This window comes from Narcine bancroftii, chromosome 9, assembly GCF_036971445.1.
Source record: "Narcine bancroftii isolate sNarBan1 chromosome 9, sNarBan1.hap1, whole genome shotgun sequence".
Classification (NCBI taxonomy): Eukaryota; Metazoa; Chordata; class Chondrichthyes; order Torpediniformes; family Narcinidae; genus Narcine; species Narcine bancroftii.
Genome location: NC_091477.1, coordinates 106,283,774 through 106,302,361, shown reverse-complemented (window position 1 = coordinate 106,302,361; position 18,588 = coordinate 106,283,774). Strand labels below are relative to the sequence as shown.

The 18,588-nt window shown below is 46.0% G+C and overlaps 1 protein-coding gene across 1 annotated transcript in view; it reads right to left on the bottom strand.

Moving 5' to 3' along the window:
• Positions 1-13,840: 13,840 nt before the first annotated feature.
• Positions 13,841-18,588, bottom strand: part of LOC138743595 (fibrillin-1-like) — a 60,658-nt gene continuing 55,910 nt past the window's right edge. The window contains exon 37 of the mRNA XM_069899108.1: positions 13,841-14,658. Within this exon, the coding sequence (XP_069755209.1) occupies positions 14,655-14,658 (4 nt within the window). The 3' untranslated portion in view covers positions 13,841-14,654. The remainder of the gene's footprint in view (positions 14,659-18,588) is intronic.

The window sequence follows — 18,588 nt, the reverse complement described above, 5'->3', positions numbered from 1 at the left end:
TAAGGAACTGCGGCCAGAATGGATGACCTGATCCACGATCCGCCAGAGGAAGATCCTTCGGTCTCTCCCATCGGCAGCACAGGGCCAGGCTGATGCACCTCAGAGAGGCACAGAGCCCCGTCCACCTTAATGGATGAAATACTTGCACTGGCAGAAGGTCACAAACCCTGCCTGATGTTTGAGCAAGCTTTCCTTGTACAAATGCCAGAAGACATCCAGCTCCTTCTTGCGGACGAGGACTTCTCAGACCCCAGGAATGTCGCAGCCTGCGCCTACATGCTGTGGAGAACTAAACGAGAGAATGAGGCCACCATGAACCAGGTCGCCTGCCCTGGACCCAGCCGACCACAGCCCACCCCCAGACAGAGGGCGGAGGAGCAACAATCCACCTGGTGTTTCTACCACCAATGCTGGGGATCCCAAGCCTGCAAGTGCTGCTGATGGCCGTGACGGCTTGCCACATGAACATGTGGTGGACAAGACCAATGGACGGCATTTCCTGGTGGACACCGGAGCAGAGTTGAGCTTGCTGCTCCCGACCACCCTCGAATCCCACACGAGAGCACGAGTCCCCACCCTGCGGGCAGCGAATGGCACCGAACTAAAGACCTTTGACTCCCAGACCATTCAGGTACACCTCAGACCAGACAAATACTGCTGGAAGTTCCTACTGGCCACCATAAGAACTGAGTTGTTAGGAGCCGACTTCCTCAGAGTGCACAGTCTGCTGGTCGACCTGAAGGGCAAGAGGCTTGTGCATGCCCATACCTTCCAGACCCTCCGGCTCGAGCCGTCCAGCGTGCACAGCCCGAGGATAGCGACCATCTGCATGCCAAGGAACTAGTGTACTCATGCATCCTAGATGAGTTCCCCGCCATTTTACGACCACAGTTCACCACCACCATGCCTCAGCATGGCATCTGCCATCACATCGCCACACAGAGCCTTCCAGTCCATGACAAGGCCAGACGACTGCCGCGGAGAAACTGTGGCTAGCAAAAGAGTTCTCCCGCCTCCAGAAGTTTAGCATAGTTCACAGTTGGGCAGCCCCTGGGCTTCTCCCCTGCACATGGTCCCAAATGCCTCCGAGGGTTGATGCCCGTGTGGGAACTACCGCTGGCTCAGCGATGCAACCACGCCTGACCGATACCCAATTCCCCACATTCAGGACTTCACAGCCAACTTAAATGGTGCCAAAGTTTTCTCCAAGGTTGACTTGGTGAGGGGCTACCATCAGATCCTCGTACACCCGGGTGGCATTGGCAAAACCGCCATCATCACCCTGTTCGGTCTTTTTGAATTCCTTCGGATGCCATTTGGCCTGAAAAATGCAGCCCAAACCTTCCAGCAGCTCATGGACGTAGTGGGTAGAGACTTGGACTTCTAGTTCATCCATCTCGACAACATCCTCATCGCCAGTCGAGATCACAATGAGCACAAGTCCCATCTCCGCACACTGGCTGGCTGAATTTGGCCTCACCGTCAACGTGGCCAAAGGTCAGTTCGGGAAGGAGTCACTAAAGTTCCTGGGCCATTCTATCACTGTGATAGGAGCTCTGTCACAAGACAAGGTCAAGGCCATACAATAGTTCCCCAGGCCAGACAACCTCAAGGGCCTGCAGGAGTTCATCGGGATGGTTAACTTCTACCACCGCTTCAACCTGGGGGCTGCACGCATAATGCACCCACTGTTTGCCCTGCTCTCACCCAAACAAAAAACACGGTGCCATGGCTAAGGATCCCTGGTCGGCGTGCTAGCAGCGACACCTTTCCTACATCTTGGAGTTCACCACTGACATCCGACACCGGGCGGGTAAGGACAATGTTGTTGCCAACGCGCTCTCCAGACCGACCATGCACGACTTATCCCCTGGCCTGAACTACTCCCAATTAGCTCAGGCCCAGAAGGAGGACAAAGAGATGCAGGCCTCCCCAACCGCCATCACCGGCCTGCGCCTCGAGGACCTGAAGCTGCCGGGAAGACACGACACGGTCCTGTGTGATGTCTCGACTGGCTCACTATGACTGGTAGTCCTCCCGCAGTGGAGGCAGGAGACATTCGGGACAATTCATGACCGGGCCCACCCCTCAGTCAAGACATCGGTGCGCATGGTGGCGGAATGTTTTGTCTGGTACGGATTGAAAAAACAAATGGCCCAGATGGCGAGGAATTTCCAAGCCTCTAAAGTTTAGTGCCATGTCAGAGCTCCGATACAACATTTCGACCCACCAACCAGGAGGTTTGACCATATCGACATCGATATAGTGGGCCCCATAATGGTGTCCAGGGATGCCCACTACCTCCTGACTGTGATCAACCAGATGACGAGGTGTCCAGAAGCCATCCCCATCAGGGACACTTCCGCTGAGTCCTGCGCCAGAGCCCTGCTCACTAACTGGGTTGCCCGGTTCGACGTTCCAGCCCACATGACCATCGTATCAACAGAGGCGCCCGGTTCACCTTCGCCCTCCGGACACAACTGGCAAACCACTTGGGAATCAAGATCCACCACACCATGGCATATCATCCCCAAGCGAATGGGCTCATAGAGCACTTACACCAGCACCTCAAGGCAGCTCTCATGGCGCTGCTAAAAGGACCCAACTGGACAAACGAGCTCCCATGGGTCCTGCATGGCATTCGAACAGCTCCGAAAGAGGACCTCCCGGCTTCATCTGTGAAACTCGTCTATAGTGCACCGCAGTCGCTACCAGGGGAGTTTTTTGGAGTGTGTGTAGAACCTGGAGGTGAGATCCCAACCCTGCTTGCAGTCCTCCGCTACAGACTCGCCTCGCTGACACCCTCACCACCGACCCACCATGGCAAACACCCGGCGAACATCCCCAAAGAACTGGCTTCAATGAAGTTCGTGTTCGTCCGGCATGGCCCACACCTGACCCCCCACAGCACCCGTATGAGGGCCCATACAAGGTCCTCCACTGATTGGGAAAGACTTTCACTCTGGACATTTGGGGCAGGGAGGAACTATTCATGGTCGACTGACTGAAACCGGTGCACCTGGACTTAAACCAACCTGTGCAGAAAGCCCAACCTAAATAGAGGGGTCAGCCACCCAAGCGGCGGGATGTGTAAGCTGGTTCTGGGGGGACAGGGGTGAGCGAACCAGCCCCACTTGTACCGTCATGTTGGCGCTGACAGGGCTTGCTCTTGCCTCGTGGCTTAGGCCACAGCTCGCGCCTCAGGCAACATGATGACATCACCGCTGCATGGGGCGGAACTCCCATTGGCATTAAAAGGGCACACGAAATTCAAATAAACAGTTCAACTGAAACCCCCATCGAGTTCAGTGGTGTGTTTCTGTGTTGTAGCAGCCACTACAACGGCACATTGCGTCGCCAGAGGTCAACAGGAGATGTGCAGAGGACCACACCGTCCACCGCTACAGAGCCCCTATGAAGGTTCTTTGAAAAGATGGCCCCGTTGTTCCGGATGACTCGGAAGGGGCCTTCGTAGGGGCTCTGTAGCAGTGGACGTTGTGGCCCTCTGCACATGAACACATACTCACAGTCTTGGAGTTCTTTAGGGATGTTGAACTTGGCTTGCCCGTATCTGGAGGATGGGATCGGGGCCAGGTTACCGACCTTTTCCGGCAGCTTGTCCAGGAAGGTGGTTGTATTCTCCTGTTGACCTCTGGCCACGCAATGTGCCGGTGTAGTGGCAAACCAGAGGTCTTCACCACAGACAGGCTCAAGCTGGCACACACGGACCTGACACAACCTGAGGAGATGCCAGCACCTCAACGCAGAGGCAAACCACTAAAGACATGGGGGACTGCATCCGAGGACACTATTAGCACCGGTTCTGGGTGATCGAGCCAGCGCATAGCGCTGCGCGTGATAGAAAACAGCAGCATAACACACTAACACGTCCCTTAACGCGGCGAACTGGCACGGTTGAAAGATGGAGCAGTACAAGACCAGCAGCCTTAAAATGGCGCTGGCCAAGTTGCCCAGCGAACAGATCAATAACAGGTTGGGAAAGAAGGGTATTCACATTCAAGAATGTTCCTGCCCACTGTTGTTATTCATGTGACTGATGTCAGCCAATCAAACAAACGGTGGGAACTCCAACTGTATAAAAGGAGCCTTTCCAGCCTCAATAAATCTCATAGCTTAACCTCCCGCACCATTAGTGTGTGTGCTTCTTGGTAGCAGTCAGCTATACATATGACTTGATTTACTAGCCTAATTTGACTGACTTTTTCCAGATACATTTATGCACCAAGAGTGGTAAAATAAATATTGTATATTGCAGATGCTATGCAATTTTAAGAGAACATTTACTAGAATGACCTCATTTTTTTGAGTGAATGGAGGAAGTGCAGGTACCAGGGAGTTTTGGGAAATGGGAGGTAGGCTTGTGAATTGATTGCCTATTACTGACTGGTGCAATCACTTATTCGCTTTTTGACAGAGCTTTGTTGAAGGAGGGATTAGAATTCAAATGCCACAGGGGCACTCTAATCACTATGATTTCCAAGTATTTCAGGAATTAAATCCTGGTTTTTGCTCTTACCACGACAGTGTATCGGACATCACTCGAAAAAGTCTTGTTTTATTGTATTAATATGGAATTAGAGTGCAGCTAGAAAATTGCCAATTTCTATGAAGACTGCACGGGGCAGAACTCCCATTGGCATTAAAAGGGCACACGCAAAATTCAAATAAACAGTTCAACTGAAACCCCCATCGAGTTCAGTGGTGTGTTTCTGTGTTGTAGCAGCCGCTACATTGGCACATTGCGCGGCTGCTACAATTTCTATGAAACTACTGAATTGATGCGTAGACATATAGCTTTGACAGATTATGTTATATTTTATATTGTAAATAGATATGTTTTAAAGGAGAAAATTGGGGCAGGTTTTTAGTGTAGGTTGGATACAAACACTTCAAAAGAGATCTCATTTAAAATACTGGAGCTCTACTCAAGCCAGACAGGCCCGGCTCCGAGGTCCTTTGCGAAAACTTTGAAAAGTACTCAAGGAATTTCACTAATGGATTGTTGTTTTGAAAAGCAACAGATGAAAGAACTCAAAGGATTAGGTTTGGAGTTGCAGGTTGTCTGAGTGCAATTTGCTGTTCTGCTTGTTTTGCAAGCAGAGAGAGTCAAACAGGCTTTTTCTCTGTGAGAGAGAGAGGGGGGAGAGAATTGAGATCTGAAGTGCTACATTCAGCAGCAGCAGCTGGGACTGGAATAGGACATGCTGGAAAGCTTGTGGAAAAACCCCATTTTGAAGACGGGTTGTGAGTGCTTAGTTCAACCTGGTCAAAGCCCTTGTGGTCCATACAAGAGGAGAGGACAAGCTGTCGAATGTTTCACTTGAAATGAGAGAAACAAAAAGGAACTGTGTGGTGACCTGAAAGAAAGAGTTTATCATCTGGAAAACCCTGATGGGGCAGGTTTCTTCAGCAAGACACTAATGTGGCTGATTAGAAAGAATCAGTTTGTGTCCAGCAAACCACAAATCTCTCTATGAAAACCAACAAGAACCTTCCTGAGCGATAACCATTTACCCTTCAAGCACCAAAGCCTGGTGAACTTCATAAATGTTAAATTCTGTGCACAGTATAAGAATTGCCTGCAGCCAGTAAACTTGAAGGAGTGAGAAGTGAGATTGGACTGTGATTCAAATAACTTTTCTAACCTTACACTCACAGTTACATACACATATACTTAGAATTAGAAAGGGGTTAACTAAGTTAATAGTGATAAGTTAAAGTGTGATCCTGTTTTCATGTTTAAAGATAATTAAAAGTAACTTTTGTTTAAGTAATCATTTGTCTTCATGAATATCCATTGGTGCTGGGTTTTGGGGTCCTTTTTGGCTCATAACATAACTAACTTAGAGTAAATATATGCTGTTGTTATGCACAAGGACAATTAAATGTGGCAGAATTCAGGGCATATTTCTGAGGTTTGTTGTATTACTATGGGCATCTCCTCTCCAAACTGTCAACCTTGCAACAGTGTCTACATGAGTTGTTGGAAGGAGAAAATAGGTCTTGTGGAATCACTGTCTATGGTGTCAAAGTTTCAGCTATGCAAGCAGCAACTTTTGAAAATCAATTGGCTGCCACACTATGATTCAGAGAAGCCTTTGGGATTTGCTTGTGATACCTATCCAAACAGAGTCAGTCCAGTCATCGTCTTTAGTTCAAGAACATGGAATCACTTTTGGTGCTTGAAAGGTAAATGGTTACCACTCAGGAAGGTTCTTGTTGGTTTTCAGAGAGACATTTATTGCTCGTTGGACACACACAATTTGATTCCTTCTGATTAGCCACTTCAATGTCTTGCTGAAGAAACTTGCCACACCAGGATTTTCCAGATGATAACCTCTTTCTTTCATGTCACCACAGAGTTCTTTTTCTGTTTCCCTTATCTCAGGTAAAACATTATACAGCCAGCCATCTCCTCCTGTATAGACCACAAGGGCTTTGAACAGGCTGAACTCACAAACCATCTTCAAAATGGGGTTTCAAACAAGATTTCAAAAGCTACTGCAGAAAACCAGCAATCACTCTCTCTCTCTCTCTCTCACTCTCTCTCTCTCACTCTCTCTCTCTCTCTCTCTCTCTCTCTCTGTCACACTTCGAGAAAAAAAATCTGTTTGACTCTCCCTGCTTGCAAAACCACGTGACCTTCCTAAAACCGCACACTTCACCAAAACAGCTTGCTGACACCCAAAATCAATTCATGAGAGATCTTATCAGTTTCCTGAAATGGGCCCGTCCATTTGTACCTCATTGTGAAAATCTTCAGCACAGGAGTCTATTTGTTTTTGTCTTTGTAGACTTGTAGGCACCACCTTTTACATAACTCTTGCATTTTAAAATGAGATGAGTGTTTGTATCTTTTTGTGACCTAACTAAAGCCCCACAGTTTATCTTCCAAAAACATATTTATACATAATTTAAAACATAGCATAATCTGTCACAATGTATTTAAATCCTTTATTTAACACATAAACTTATTTAACGTTAAAATAATATCTGTATTAAAGCTCCGTAAAAATGAAGTAACCTGCGGACGGTCAAAGAGAATTATGAGAGTTTCACTCAGAATCAGAATTTATTGTCATGAACGAGTCATGAAATTCAGTATTTTGTGGTAGCATAATTGTACAAACATTCATATTATATCATTTTACAACATTACTATAAAAAAATAAAAATAATAGTGCACGAAAAGTAAGGCAGTGTCTTTGGTTCATTGATTATTCAGGAATCTAATGGCAGCAGGGCAGAAGTTGTCCTTGTGCTGTTGAGTGTTCATCTTTAGGCTCCTGTACCTTTTTCTGGATGGTAGCAGAGTGAAGAAGGCATGTTCTGGGTGGTGGGTGTGTGTTTGAAGATAGAGGCTGCTTTTTTAAGACACCGCCTCATGTAGATGTCCTCGGTGGAGTGGTCTGGAGTCTGTGATGTTGCAGGCTGAGTTAACAACCCTCTGGAGTTTATTCTTGTTCTGAGAGTTGGCACCTCCATCCCACGCAATGATACAACAAGGTTGAATGCCCTCCATAGTAAACCTGTAGAAGTTTACGAGTGTCTTTAGTGAAATACCGAATCTCCTCAGACACCTCACAAAGTATAGATGCCAGTGAGCCTTCTTTGAGATTGCATCAATGTGGAGGTTTCAGGACAGATCCTCGGAGATGTTGACACCCAGGAATTTGAAGATCTTGACCCTCTCCACTACTGAGCACTCAATGAGGACTGGGTTGTGTTCCCCTGACTCAACCTCCTCTACATTACCATGTATATAATACTTTATAAAGCTCTCAATTTGCACCTTACACTACTACACATGCTCCAACCAGCACTCCAATACACGAACACACCACCCATGCTCCCACAGATACTCTAATACACAAATGCCAAAGTGTTATGAAATTTGAAGGGGTGAACCTTGTTAAGTGTGTCCAGCTGAACTTACTCCAGTAATATATAGGTACGTCTAATGGGGAAGGGATAATGGACCTTGTAATGAGGAACGAAGCTGGTAAAGAAACTGAGGGATCGGTAGGGGAGCACTTTTGGACCAGAGGCCACAATTCTATTAGCTTTAAAATAGTTGTGGACAAAGCTAACATTGGTCCTCAGAATCCTAAATTTGGGCAAGGCCCCTCACTCTCTTCCCTTCCCCTCCCTCTCTCCTCCCTCCTTCTCTCCCCCTTTACCCCACGTCCCTCTTTGTGTGTGTCTCTCACTCTCCACTCCTCCTCTCCCTCCCACCATTTTGCGGGGCCAAGCGGCAAACATTTTGCGGGACCAAGTGGCAGCCCCATACTGAGCCATAACGGTTCTGGAGGCATCATGACGGCATATGCTGCTTCTTCTTTTCCCTCCTGTTGCTTTGCACAGCCCGCATGTGGCATACCCTGTCAGTGGATGCATCTCCTTCTGGCCAGCTTGTCGGTTTGTAACTACGGGTTGTTCGTAAATTGGAAGTTTTCAACCCGGGGACTGCCTGTATATCAGATGTTATATGGTTTTTGACTTTAGCATTTTTTAAAATAATTTATTTAAGCAATAAATTTTAATGTTGAACCAGTTGGTGCTCAAATAACTTCAATTTTATATTCAACATGTAAGAAATGTTCTGGTATAGTGTGCTTACAGAGATAACGCATGGTGGGTTACCCAGTTGATTAAAAAAACATATAATTTGCATGTTCTTTTTCTTTGGCTTGGCTTCGCGGACGAAGATTTATGGAGGGGGTAAAAAGTCCACGTCAGCTGCAGGCTCGTTTGTGGCTGACAAGTCCAATGTGGGACAGGCAGACACGATTGCAGCGGTTGCAGGGGAAAATTGGTTGGTTGGGGTTGGGTGTTGGGTTTTTCCTCCTTTGCCTTTTGTCAGTGAGGTGGGCTCTGCGGTCTTCTTCAAAGGAGGTTGCTGCCCGCCAAACTGTGAGGCGCCAAGATGCACGGTTTGAGGCGTTATCAGCCCACTGGCGGTGGTCAATGTGGCAGGCACCAAGAGATTTCTTTAGGCAGTCCTTGTACCTTTTCTTTGGTGCACCTCTGTCACGGTGGCCAGTGGAGAGCTCGCCATATAACACGATCTTGGGAAGGCGATGGTCCTCCATTCTGGAGACGTGACCCATCCAGCGCAGCTGGATCTTCAGCAGCGTGGACTCGATGCTGTCGACCTCTGCCATCTCGAGAACTTCGACGTTAGGGATGTAAGCGCTCCAATGGATGTTGAGGATGGAGCGGAGACAACGCTGGTGGAAGCGTTCTAGGAGCCGTAGGTGGTGCCGGTAGAGGACCCATGATTCGGAGCCGAACAGGAGTGTGGGTATGACAACGGCTCTGTATACGCTTATCTTTGTGAGGTTTTTCAGTTGGTTGTTTTTCCAGACTCTTTTGTGTAGTCTTCCAAAGGCGCTATTTGCCTTGGCGAGTCTGTTGTCTATCTCATTGTCGATCCTTGCATCTGATGAAATGGTGCAGCCGAGATAGGTAAACTGGTTGACCGTTTTGAGTTTTGTGTGCCCGATGGAGATGTGGGGGGGCTGGTAATCATGATGGGGAGCTGGCTGATGGAGGACCTCAGTTTTCTTCAGGCTGACTTCCAGGCCAAACATTTTGGCAGTTTCCGCAAAGCAGGACGTCAAGCGCTGAAGAGCTGGCTCTGAATGGGCAACTAAAGCGGCATCGTCTGCAAAGAGTAGTTCACGGACAAGTTTCTCTTGTGTCTTGGTGTGAGCTTGCAGGCGCCTCAGATTGAAGAGACTGCCATCTGTGCGGTACCGGATGTAAACAGCGTCTTCATTGTTGGGGTCTTTCATGGCTTGGTTCAGCATCATGCTGAAGAAGATTGAAAAGAGGGTTGGTGCGAGAACACAGCCTTGCTTCACGCCATTGTTAATGGAGAAGGTTTCAGAGAGCTCATTGCTGTATCTGACCCGACCTTGTTGGTTTTCGTGCAGTTGGATAATCATGTTGAGGAACTTTGGGGGACATCCGATGCGCTCTAGTATTTGCCAAAGCCCTTTCCTGCTCACGGTGTCAAAGGCTTTGGTGAAGTCAACAAAGGTGATGTAGAGTCCTTTGTTTTGTTCTCTGCACTTTTCTTGGAGCTGTCTGAGGGCAAAGACCATGTCAGTAGTTCCTCTGTTTGCGCGAAAGCCGCACTGTGATTCTGGGAGAATATTCTCGGCGACACTAGGTATTATTCTATTTAGTAGAATCCTAGCGAAGATTTTGCCTGCAATGGAGAGCAACGTGATTCCCCTGTAGTTTGAGCAGTCTGATTTCTCGCCTTTGTTTTTGTACAGGGTGATGATGGTGGCATCACGAAGATCCTGAGGCAGTTTACCTTGGTCCCAACAAAGCTTGAAAAACTCATGCAGTTTGGCATGCAGAGTTTTGCCGCCAGCCTTCCAGACTCCTGGGGGGATTCCATCCATACCTGCTGCTTTGCCACTTTTCAGTTGTTCGATTGCCTTATATGTCTCATCCAGGGTGGGAACCTCATCCAGCTCTAGCCTTAGGGGCTGTTGAGGGAGCTGGAGCAGGGCGGAATCTTGGACTGAGCGGTTGGCACTAAAAAGAGATTGGAAGTGTTCTGACCATCGGTTGAGGATGGAGATCTTGTCGCTGAGGAGGACTTTGCCGTCTGAGCTGCTCAGCGGGCTTTGGACTTGGGGTGAGGGGCCGTACACAGCCTTTAGAGCCTCGTAGAAACCCCTGAAGTCGCCAATGTCCGCGCTGAGCTGGGTTCGTTTGGCGAGGCTAGTCCACCACTCATTTTGGATCTCCCAGAGTTTGCGCTGAAGATGGCTGCATGCGCGACGGAAGGCTTGTTTCTTCTCTGGACAGGACGGCTTTGTAAGGTGAGCCTGGTGGGCAGCTCGCTTCTTTGCCAGAAGCTCCTGGATTTCCTGGCTGTTTTCGTCAAACCAGTCCTTGTTTTTCCTGGAGGAGAAGCCCAGTACCTCTTCAGTGGATTGCAGTATGGTAGTCTTCAACTGATCCCAGAGGGTTTCAGGGGACGGGTCCGTGAGGCGGGTTGCATCGTCGAGCTTTGCTTTGAGGTTTGCCTGGAAGTTTCCACTCGCTTCGTCTGACTGCAGGTTTCCAACATTGAACCTCTTTCTGGGGGCTTTATTGTTCCTGGGCTTTGGCTTGAAGTGAAGGTTGAGCTTGCAGCGAACCAGCCGGTGGTCAGTGTGGCATTCCGCGCTAGGCATGACCCTGGTGTGGAGCACATCTCGTTTGTCACTTTCTCGCACAAGGATGTAGTCCAGGAGGTGCCAGTGTTTGGATCGGGGATGCATCCAGGTGGTCTTAAGGCTGTCCCTCTGCTGAAAAAGGGTGTTTGTAATGACAAGCTGCTGTTCTGCGCAGAGCTCCAACAGGAGGCGCCCATTGTCGTTGCACTTGCCGACGCCATGCTTGCCCAGGATTCCTGGCCAGGTTTCTGAGTCTTTGCCGACACGAGCGTTGAAGTCGCCCAGGATGACAACCTTGTCGGCTGTAGGGGTGCGTTGGATGAGGTTGCGCAGGTCGGTGTAGAACTTGTCATTTTCTGCTGGTTCCACCTGGAGGGTTGGAGCATAGACACTGATGAGGGTGATGTGACGCTTGTTTTGAAGGGGGAGTCGCATGGACATGATTCGGTCCGAGAGGCCTGTCGGAAGGTTTTCGAGTTTGGAGGCAATGAAGCTCTTGACCATGAAGCCTACACCAGATAGGCGTCGTTCATCCGAAGGCTTGCCAAACCAGTAGAGTGTGTAGCCCGCGCCGCGTTCTTGGAGGCTGCCTACATCTGCCAGGCGGACTTCACTGAGAGCGGCTATGTCGATGTCAAGTCTGAGGAGTTCATGTGCAATGAGGGCAGACCGACGTTCAGGTCAGTGGCTGTCAGCCTTGTCTAGCATGGTTCTGATGTTCCAGCATGCTAGCTTGAGTTTGTGAGCATCTTTTGAGGGGGAGGACGTGGAGGGGGAGGACGTGGAGGGGGAGGACGTGGAGGGGGAGGACGTGGAGGGGGAGGACGTGGAGGGGGAGGACGTGGACCTGTCCTCGGGCCTGCGCAAAGGTGCTTTTAGGTGGAGTGCAGTGCGCGCAGTACTGGCCCCACCCTTTACACCCATGGTTCGTGTGCCGTGGCCAAGCAAGCTGGGACGTGGCAGCGAGGTCCTTGGGTCGTAGGTTTTATATCGGAGTGGCCTTCTCCTATGCAGGTTTCTTACCCGGGCTGGAGGGACATGCATATGCATGTCATATGCATACAAATACAGAAAGTGTACTATCAAATGTACTACCTGTCCCGCATCGGACTTGTCAGCCACAAACGAGCCTGCAGCTGACGTGGACTTTTACCCCCTCTATAAATCTTCGTCTGCGAAGCCAAGCCAAAGAAGACTATCAAGTAGATGGTGTGAATTCAAAATGCTTAGTATCAATGAGTCGTGCATTCAATCATGGCCTTTTCAGCCTTTATGAATAGATTTTTTGCAAAACTCATTTGAAAGTTCAATTTGCTCAGAGTTCAGAAACATTTAACCAGGCCTTGAAATTACTATAGAAATTGAAATGCATCAAGTTGCCTCTATATGAAATTTCTATTGCCCAATATCTCTAGATGTCAATCTGTAAAAATTTAATTCAGAATTCTCAATATTGGATGAATTATTAATAATATTTTGGATTTACAATGAAACCCCAGGTATCTTGAATTCTAGCAAACGGCAGCCTCAAGAAACTAGCAAATAATTGTGTAAAATAAATGGTAAAAACTGAAATAAATAAGAATATAATAATAGGGTAAAATAAGTAAGTTTAAAATTATAAAATAAATGCTCTCTGAAGTAACACATAAACTTTGGTGAAGATGGGAGCAAATACTGAACCACTGGAGTGTCTTGGTCATGCTTTGATGGTAGCAGCTGTTTGAATAAATTTTGAATAAAGTTGTATTTGAATAAAATGGCATTGCCCAGGATGAAGAGCTGGTTGATGCCATTCACCATTGGGGTAACTCTCTTAAAGTTTCTCTTTATCCTTGCTTAGTAAGAGTCATCCGGTCAGAGACTTTTATCTCTATACTTTGAAAGGTGGGGGGGTTAATTATCTATAATCTTATTGATTGTCTTTCGGGCAGCTCTGTGGAGAGGGAGGAACCTGCAGATGCAGTGATGGTTAAATATTTTCAAAGAATCTGACTGAAATTAAATTAAAATGCTTTAAGGTTGATATATTCATGCAAGGTTGATATTTGCAAACACCAACTCCATAGCCAAGAAAGCCCAGCAGCACCTCCACTTCCTACAAAGGGTGAGCAAAGTCCATCTCCCACCCTCCATCCTCACTACATTCAACAGAGGATGTACTGAGAGTATCCTGGACAAATGTATCACCACCTGGTTTGGAAACTGTACCACTTCAGACCACAAGACCTTGCAGAGGATAGTGAAGTCAGCAGAAAAGATAATTGGGGAACATCTTCCTAGCACGAAAGATATCTGCTACACTCTATCACAGGCATAAACCAATAAACATTGTGAAAGGCTCCACACATCCTGCATGTGACCTGTTCTCCCTTCTGCCATCTGGCAGGAAGTCCATAGCACTCGGGCTCTTATGTCCAGAGTGCGAAACAGCTTTTTCCCCCAAGCTTTCTTAACTCCCAGTACAGATGTGGATAGTGTGCCGTGGACTTTCAGTGTATACATCTTAGTACCTTAATATTTTAATGTGTTAACTGCTTTCCTAACTTCTTTGGCTTGGCTTCGCGGACGAAGATTTATGGAGGGGGTAAATGTCCACGTCAGCTGCAGGTTCGTTTGTGGCTGACAAGTCCGATGCGGGACAGGCAGACACGGTTGCAGCAGTTGCAGGGGAAAATTGGTTGGTTGGGGTTGGGTGTTGGGTTTTTCCTCCTTTGCCTTTTGTCAATGAGGTGGGCTCTGCGGTCTTCTTCAAAGGAGGATGCTGCCCACCAAACTGTGTAAATATACTCCGTGGTCCTGGATAAATGCTATCTCATCCTACCATACGAGCATGGTATGAACGATAAATAAAGTTGACTTGACTTGAAGTGAAGTTTGAGTGTAAGTACGGTTTAGTATTTTTGCCTTTTAAACTGTTTATTCATAATGTAGGTGTATTAGTTTGGCCTTGTAAGATTAAGTCTCAAGCAACCAGAAAATACACTTATCCTGCATTTAACAATCCCCATAGGTGCCGGATACCAGGGGCTTTACTGTATTTTGTTTAATTCCAGAGGTTAGATTCTGTCCAACCTTTCCAATGAAATTCCAATTAGAAAAACCATCTAAATTTAATACCAACTGGTTTCAATGAAAACAAAACTGACCTGCCCACTCCACCAAGTTGAGGAATTACAATGGGCACAAGTTAATGTTAAATTAAAGGTAGAGCACTTTCAATCAGTTGCATGTATCTAAATGGTAGAGAAGTCAACACATTTTTTATAATAAAATTTCAATACAAATTGATCAATCAAAAATTGTACAAGGAAAATATAGGCAGTGTAAAGGAATTAAAATAAAGTTACAATGAATATAATATACTAATTTCATGTTGAGGTGTGAAGTATTATAGTTTGTATTAGAAATTTCACTAAGTTGATATCTTTCTCTGTTCTGTGCTTCTGTTTATCTGCAGAAAATAAAATCAATATGATGGCATTAGTATGATATTTGATATTGTGCTTTTATATACACACATATGTGTGTACACAGAGACAGAGAGGGGAAAGGAGTTAGAAATATTATTGATTAGTTGAGACTTATTTTTATTTATTGCATTAAAATAACAGCTTTTTTTTAACAAAATGTGTTGTCATTTAAATTATGCTCAGAAAAGCAGGGTCTAGTAAATTAAAAAAATATAATTCAAACTATTTGTGTATCACAAGCTTATCGATACAATATATTGCTACAATAAAATGTATTTCATTTCGGGAGAATTGTTTCTAATACCACATCGCTCATGTCTAATGAAAAAAATGGCAGCACTACTGGAACTGTTGTAACTGCAGTACTACCTCTGGTGCAGACCCATTGGGAGCAGGGAGTGGTCTGCAATCCCTGACTGAGTCCAACTGCCCAGTCCGATTGCCATCAGCTCTGTACAGACTTTAAACAGCCTGTTATAGAAACCAACAGTGGTTTAAATTCCTATGACCGTGGAGTCTGGGTCAAAGATGGTGCCGCCTATTATGAGCAGCAGCCATGAGGGGTTGTAGACTCTGGAGAAGTGGACAACTTGGCCAATGTGCCAGATAACAGGGAGACCAACCCTCCTCTCCCTCCACCCCATTTGAGAAAGAGAAGCAGCGGAGACAACCCACAGGATAGTGACCTTAGTGGCAGACCAGTGAGGGGCTCTGAGGCTGAAGAACACACAGGAGGTAGGCTGTTGGTGATTCTAGGCAATGTACCCTAGTAGGCTGTGGGCAACTGCAGTCAAGGTACTTATAACAGGCTACAGACTGCTTTAAATTAACTCAAGACTGGCTGAAGGAGAACCAGGTATTGGAACTGGGATGCAAGAGGGTGCCGGAGGCTTCCTGATCTTGTCAGAGGAGCTCGGGTCGCTGATGGTTCAGACTGAAAGCTGTATGGCTGCAGAGGCTGCTTAAGTGCTGGAGGCAAGGCCATGGACATTCATTGATCCTCGGGTCTCTCTCTTGCTTCTCTCTCTCTCTGGCTGTAAGGGGTGCTGGACAAATTTTGCTGATAGCAAATATTTGTCTGCTTTACAGTAGACTAAAGGAAATTTGTGTAATATCACTGTGACAGAGTATCTAGAGGTGGTTTGGGAGGAATTGTTAGAGCAGCTTGCACGCACACATTTTAAAACAGAATTTTTGCAGGACTTTTGCACAATAGCAACAAAGCAGCAACATTCAGGAGCTTGCCTGGGAGAGCATGTGATCTTTGCAGGCAGGCCAGGAGAGTTTTGCTCTCAGAGAGGGAGGGAGTGAAACAGAGACGCAGAAATCAGTTCCAGAAGGACAAAGCTGGCAAACGTTTGGAAGGCTATCTGGTCAACAGAGAAGACTAGCTGTCTGAGGTGACCTGAAAGAAAGAGGATCACCTGGAGAACCCTGAAGGGGGCAAGTTTCATCAGCAAAACTAATTGGAAAGGAATCAGGTGTAAATGTCCTGGAAAAAAAGGAGCCTCTCTCTGAAAACCAGCAAGAACCCTCCTGAGTGGTAACCATTTGCCTGTTAAGCATCAAAGACTGGTGAACTTTATTAACGTCAACTTCTGTGCACAGTACAAGAATTGCCTGCAACCGGTCCGATTGGACTGTGATCCAAAGAACTTTTCTAATCTTAAATATACATTACACACACCTGCGCTTAGTATTAGAGGGGTGATTAGGTAGGTTAAGTAATAAGTTAAAGTTTAATTCTGTTTTCTTGTTTAATTATAATTAAAAACTACTTTTGTTTAAGTAACCCTGTGTTGTGGTGCATATCTAGTGCTGCTGGTTTTTGGGGTCTTCTGGGCTCCGTAACATCACATTTTATGTTATATGACAATAAAATAATCTTGAATCTTAATGGAATACTTACAAGCTAATATATTATCTACAAATAAAAAGCAGTTCTTAAATCTATAATTATCCTCTAACAAATCAAAATATTGTCAATGTAGATATTGTGATGCATGATAATGGTAATGAGTTTATTGACATTATACATATGCAACAAAATTTCACCTGCTGCAGCTGAACAGGTATTTTGTAAAAATAACAGCTACAAAAACACAACTGATGAGACCTGGGCCTCAAAACCCCACTCTGTAATTGAATCCTGGATTTCTTCTCTAGACCACAATAAGTGTGGATTGGCAAGAACATCTCATCAGAATTACAGCATCAGAGGGCTGTATACGTATTCCCCTGATCGATTCATTTTACAACTATGATTGTGTGGCTCGGTATGTCAACAATACCACTTACAAATTTGCTGGCAATACCTCAGTTTTGGGCTGCACAAAAAAAAGGGCAGTGAGTCAGCTTACAGGGGGAGATTGAAAACTTGGCTGAATGGTGCACTGAGAGCAACCTTTCACTCAATGTCACCAAAAACCAATGAGCTGATTGTAGACTTTAGGAAGGGAAAACCAGAGGTGTGCAATCCATAGAAGTTTGTGGAGGTTTAGTATGACAGTGGAAATCTTAGCAAATTCTACAGATGTCTGGTGGAAAGTGTGCTAACTGGCAGCACCACTGAGCGGAACACCCTGCAAAAGGTGGTGGATGCAGCCCAGTACATCACAGGCAAAACTCTCCTCATCATAAGAAAATCCACTTGGAACGCTGCCGTCGGAGAGCAGCAGCAATCATCAAGATCTTCATCACCCAGGACATGCTTTATTCTCTTTGCTGTCAACAGGAAAGAGCCAAATTCAAGAACAGCTGCTACTCTCCAACATCAGACTCCTAAACAACAAACTCAATCAGAGACTCATCTAAGGACTCTGCACATTATTTATTACTGAAGTTTTTTTCTGTACTTCACAGTCCATTTGTTTATACTTTCTTTTATATATATTTTTTTTGAGTAAAGTTTACAGTTACCTATAAGTAAAAATTCTGCATAGCCCACAGGAAAAAGAATCTCAGGGTTGTATGTGATGTATGTACTCTGACAATAAATTTAAACTTTTAAAAAAAATTTACAATAGTATACCTAACTGAATTAAAAAGAGATAATACATGAAAAGAAAAGAATAAAATATCCCATTTATTTCCAGAATCAGGAACTAGGTTCAAAGATTACGTTTTTTTTTTCAGAGACTCAATTATTTAATTGAAAAACAGTCTTGAAATCCCTGAATTGCAAAGGGTTGTGGCAGTCATGTGACAGCACTGCCCCTAACCTAGTCAGAAGACACACCATCTGTCAATCAAGATTTGGCCCTGGCTAACCCATTAGTGCACACCTTGCCATTGGCCAATTTAAATTCCTTTGTACTTGGCCTTGGGCCATTGACCTTTGTTATCAGCTTACCCTTGCTGACACCGAACCATTGGATCGCTGTAAATGACCTGGACTGGACCCCCTGCCCTTCAACACTATAAAGGGTGCCCCGTGTGTGCGCAAATTCCCCTCTTTGCCATCGTGGGACCAATCTGCTTCACTCCAGTCCGAGAACTGTGGAACATCGCTGGAGAAATTGCTGGTAATGTGTGCATTCTTACAGAATTGGCAGCATGTTTAGCTAGTGTCCCTAGTAGCATAGACCCGTGACTGCACTGAATCAAGGGGTGGTGGGTATTGTATTGGTATTTTTCTTGATTATTGTATGTATCCAGTTCTATGTGTGTGTGTGTATTTCATTGCCAATGTGATTTCCCCATGCTTGCTATAAATTGTGTGTAGTGTGTCTTATTGCCGGTGTGACTTTCCCCACGCTCGCTATAAACTGCGCGCATGTGTGTGTGCTATCCCTGTTAACATTTTCCCATGCCGGTCTTTTGTAAATAAAATCATTTACTACAAAACTGCGTTCAGAGTCCTTGCTCTTGAGACCCATCGATCCTTTTGTCACACTAATCATGGACTGCTC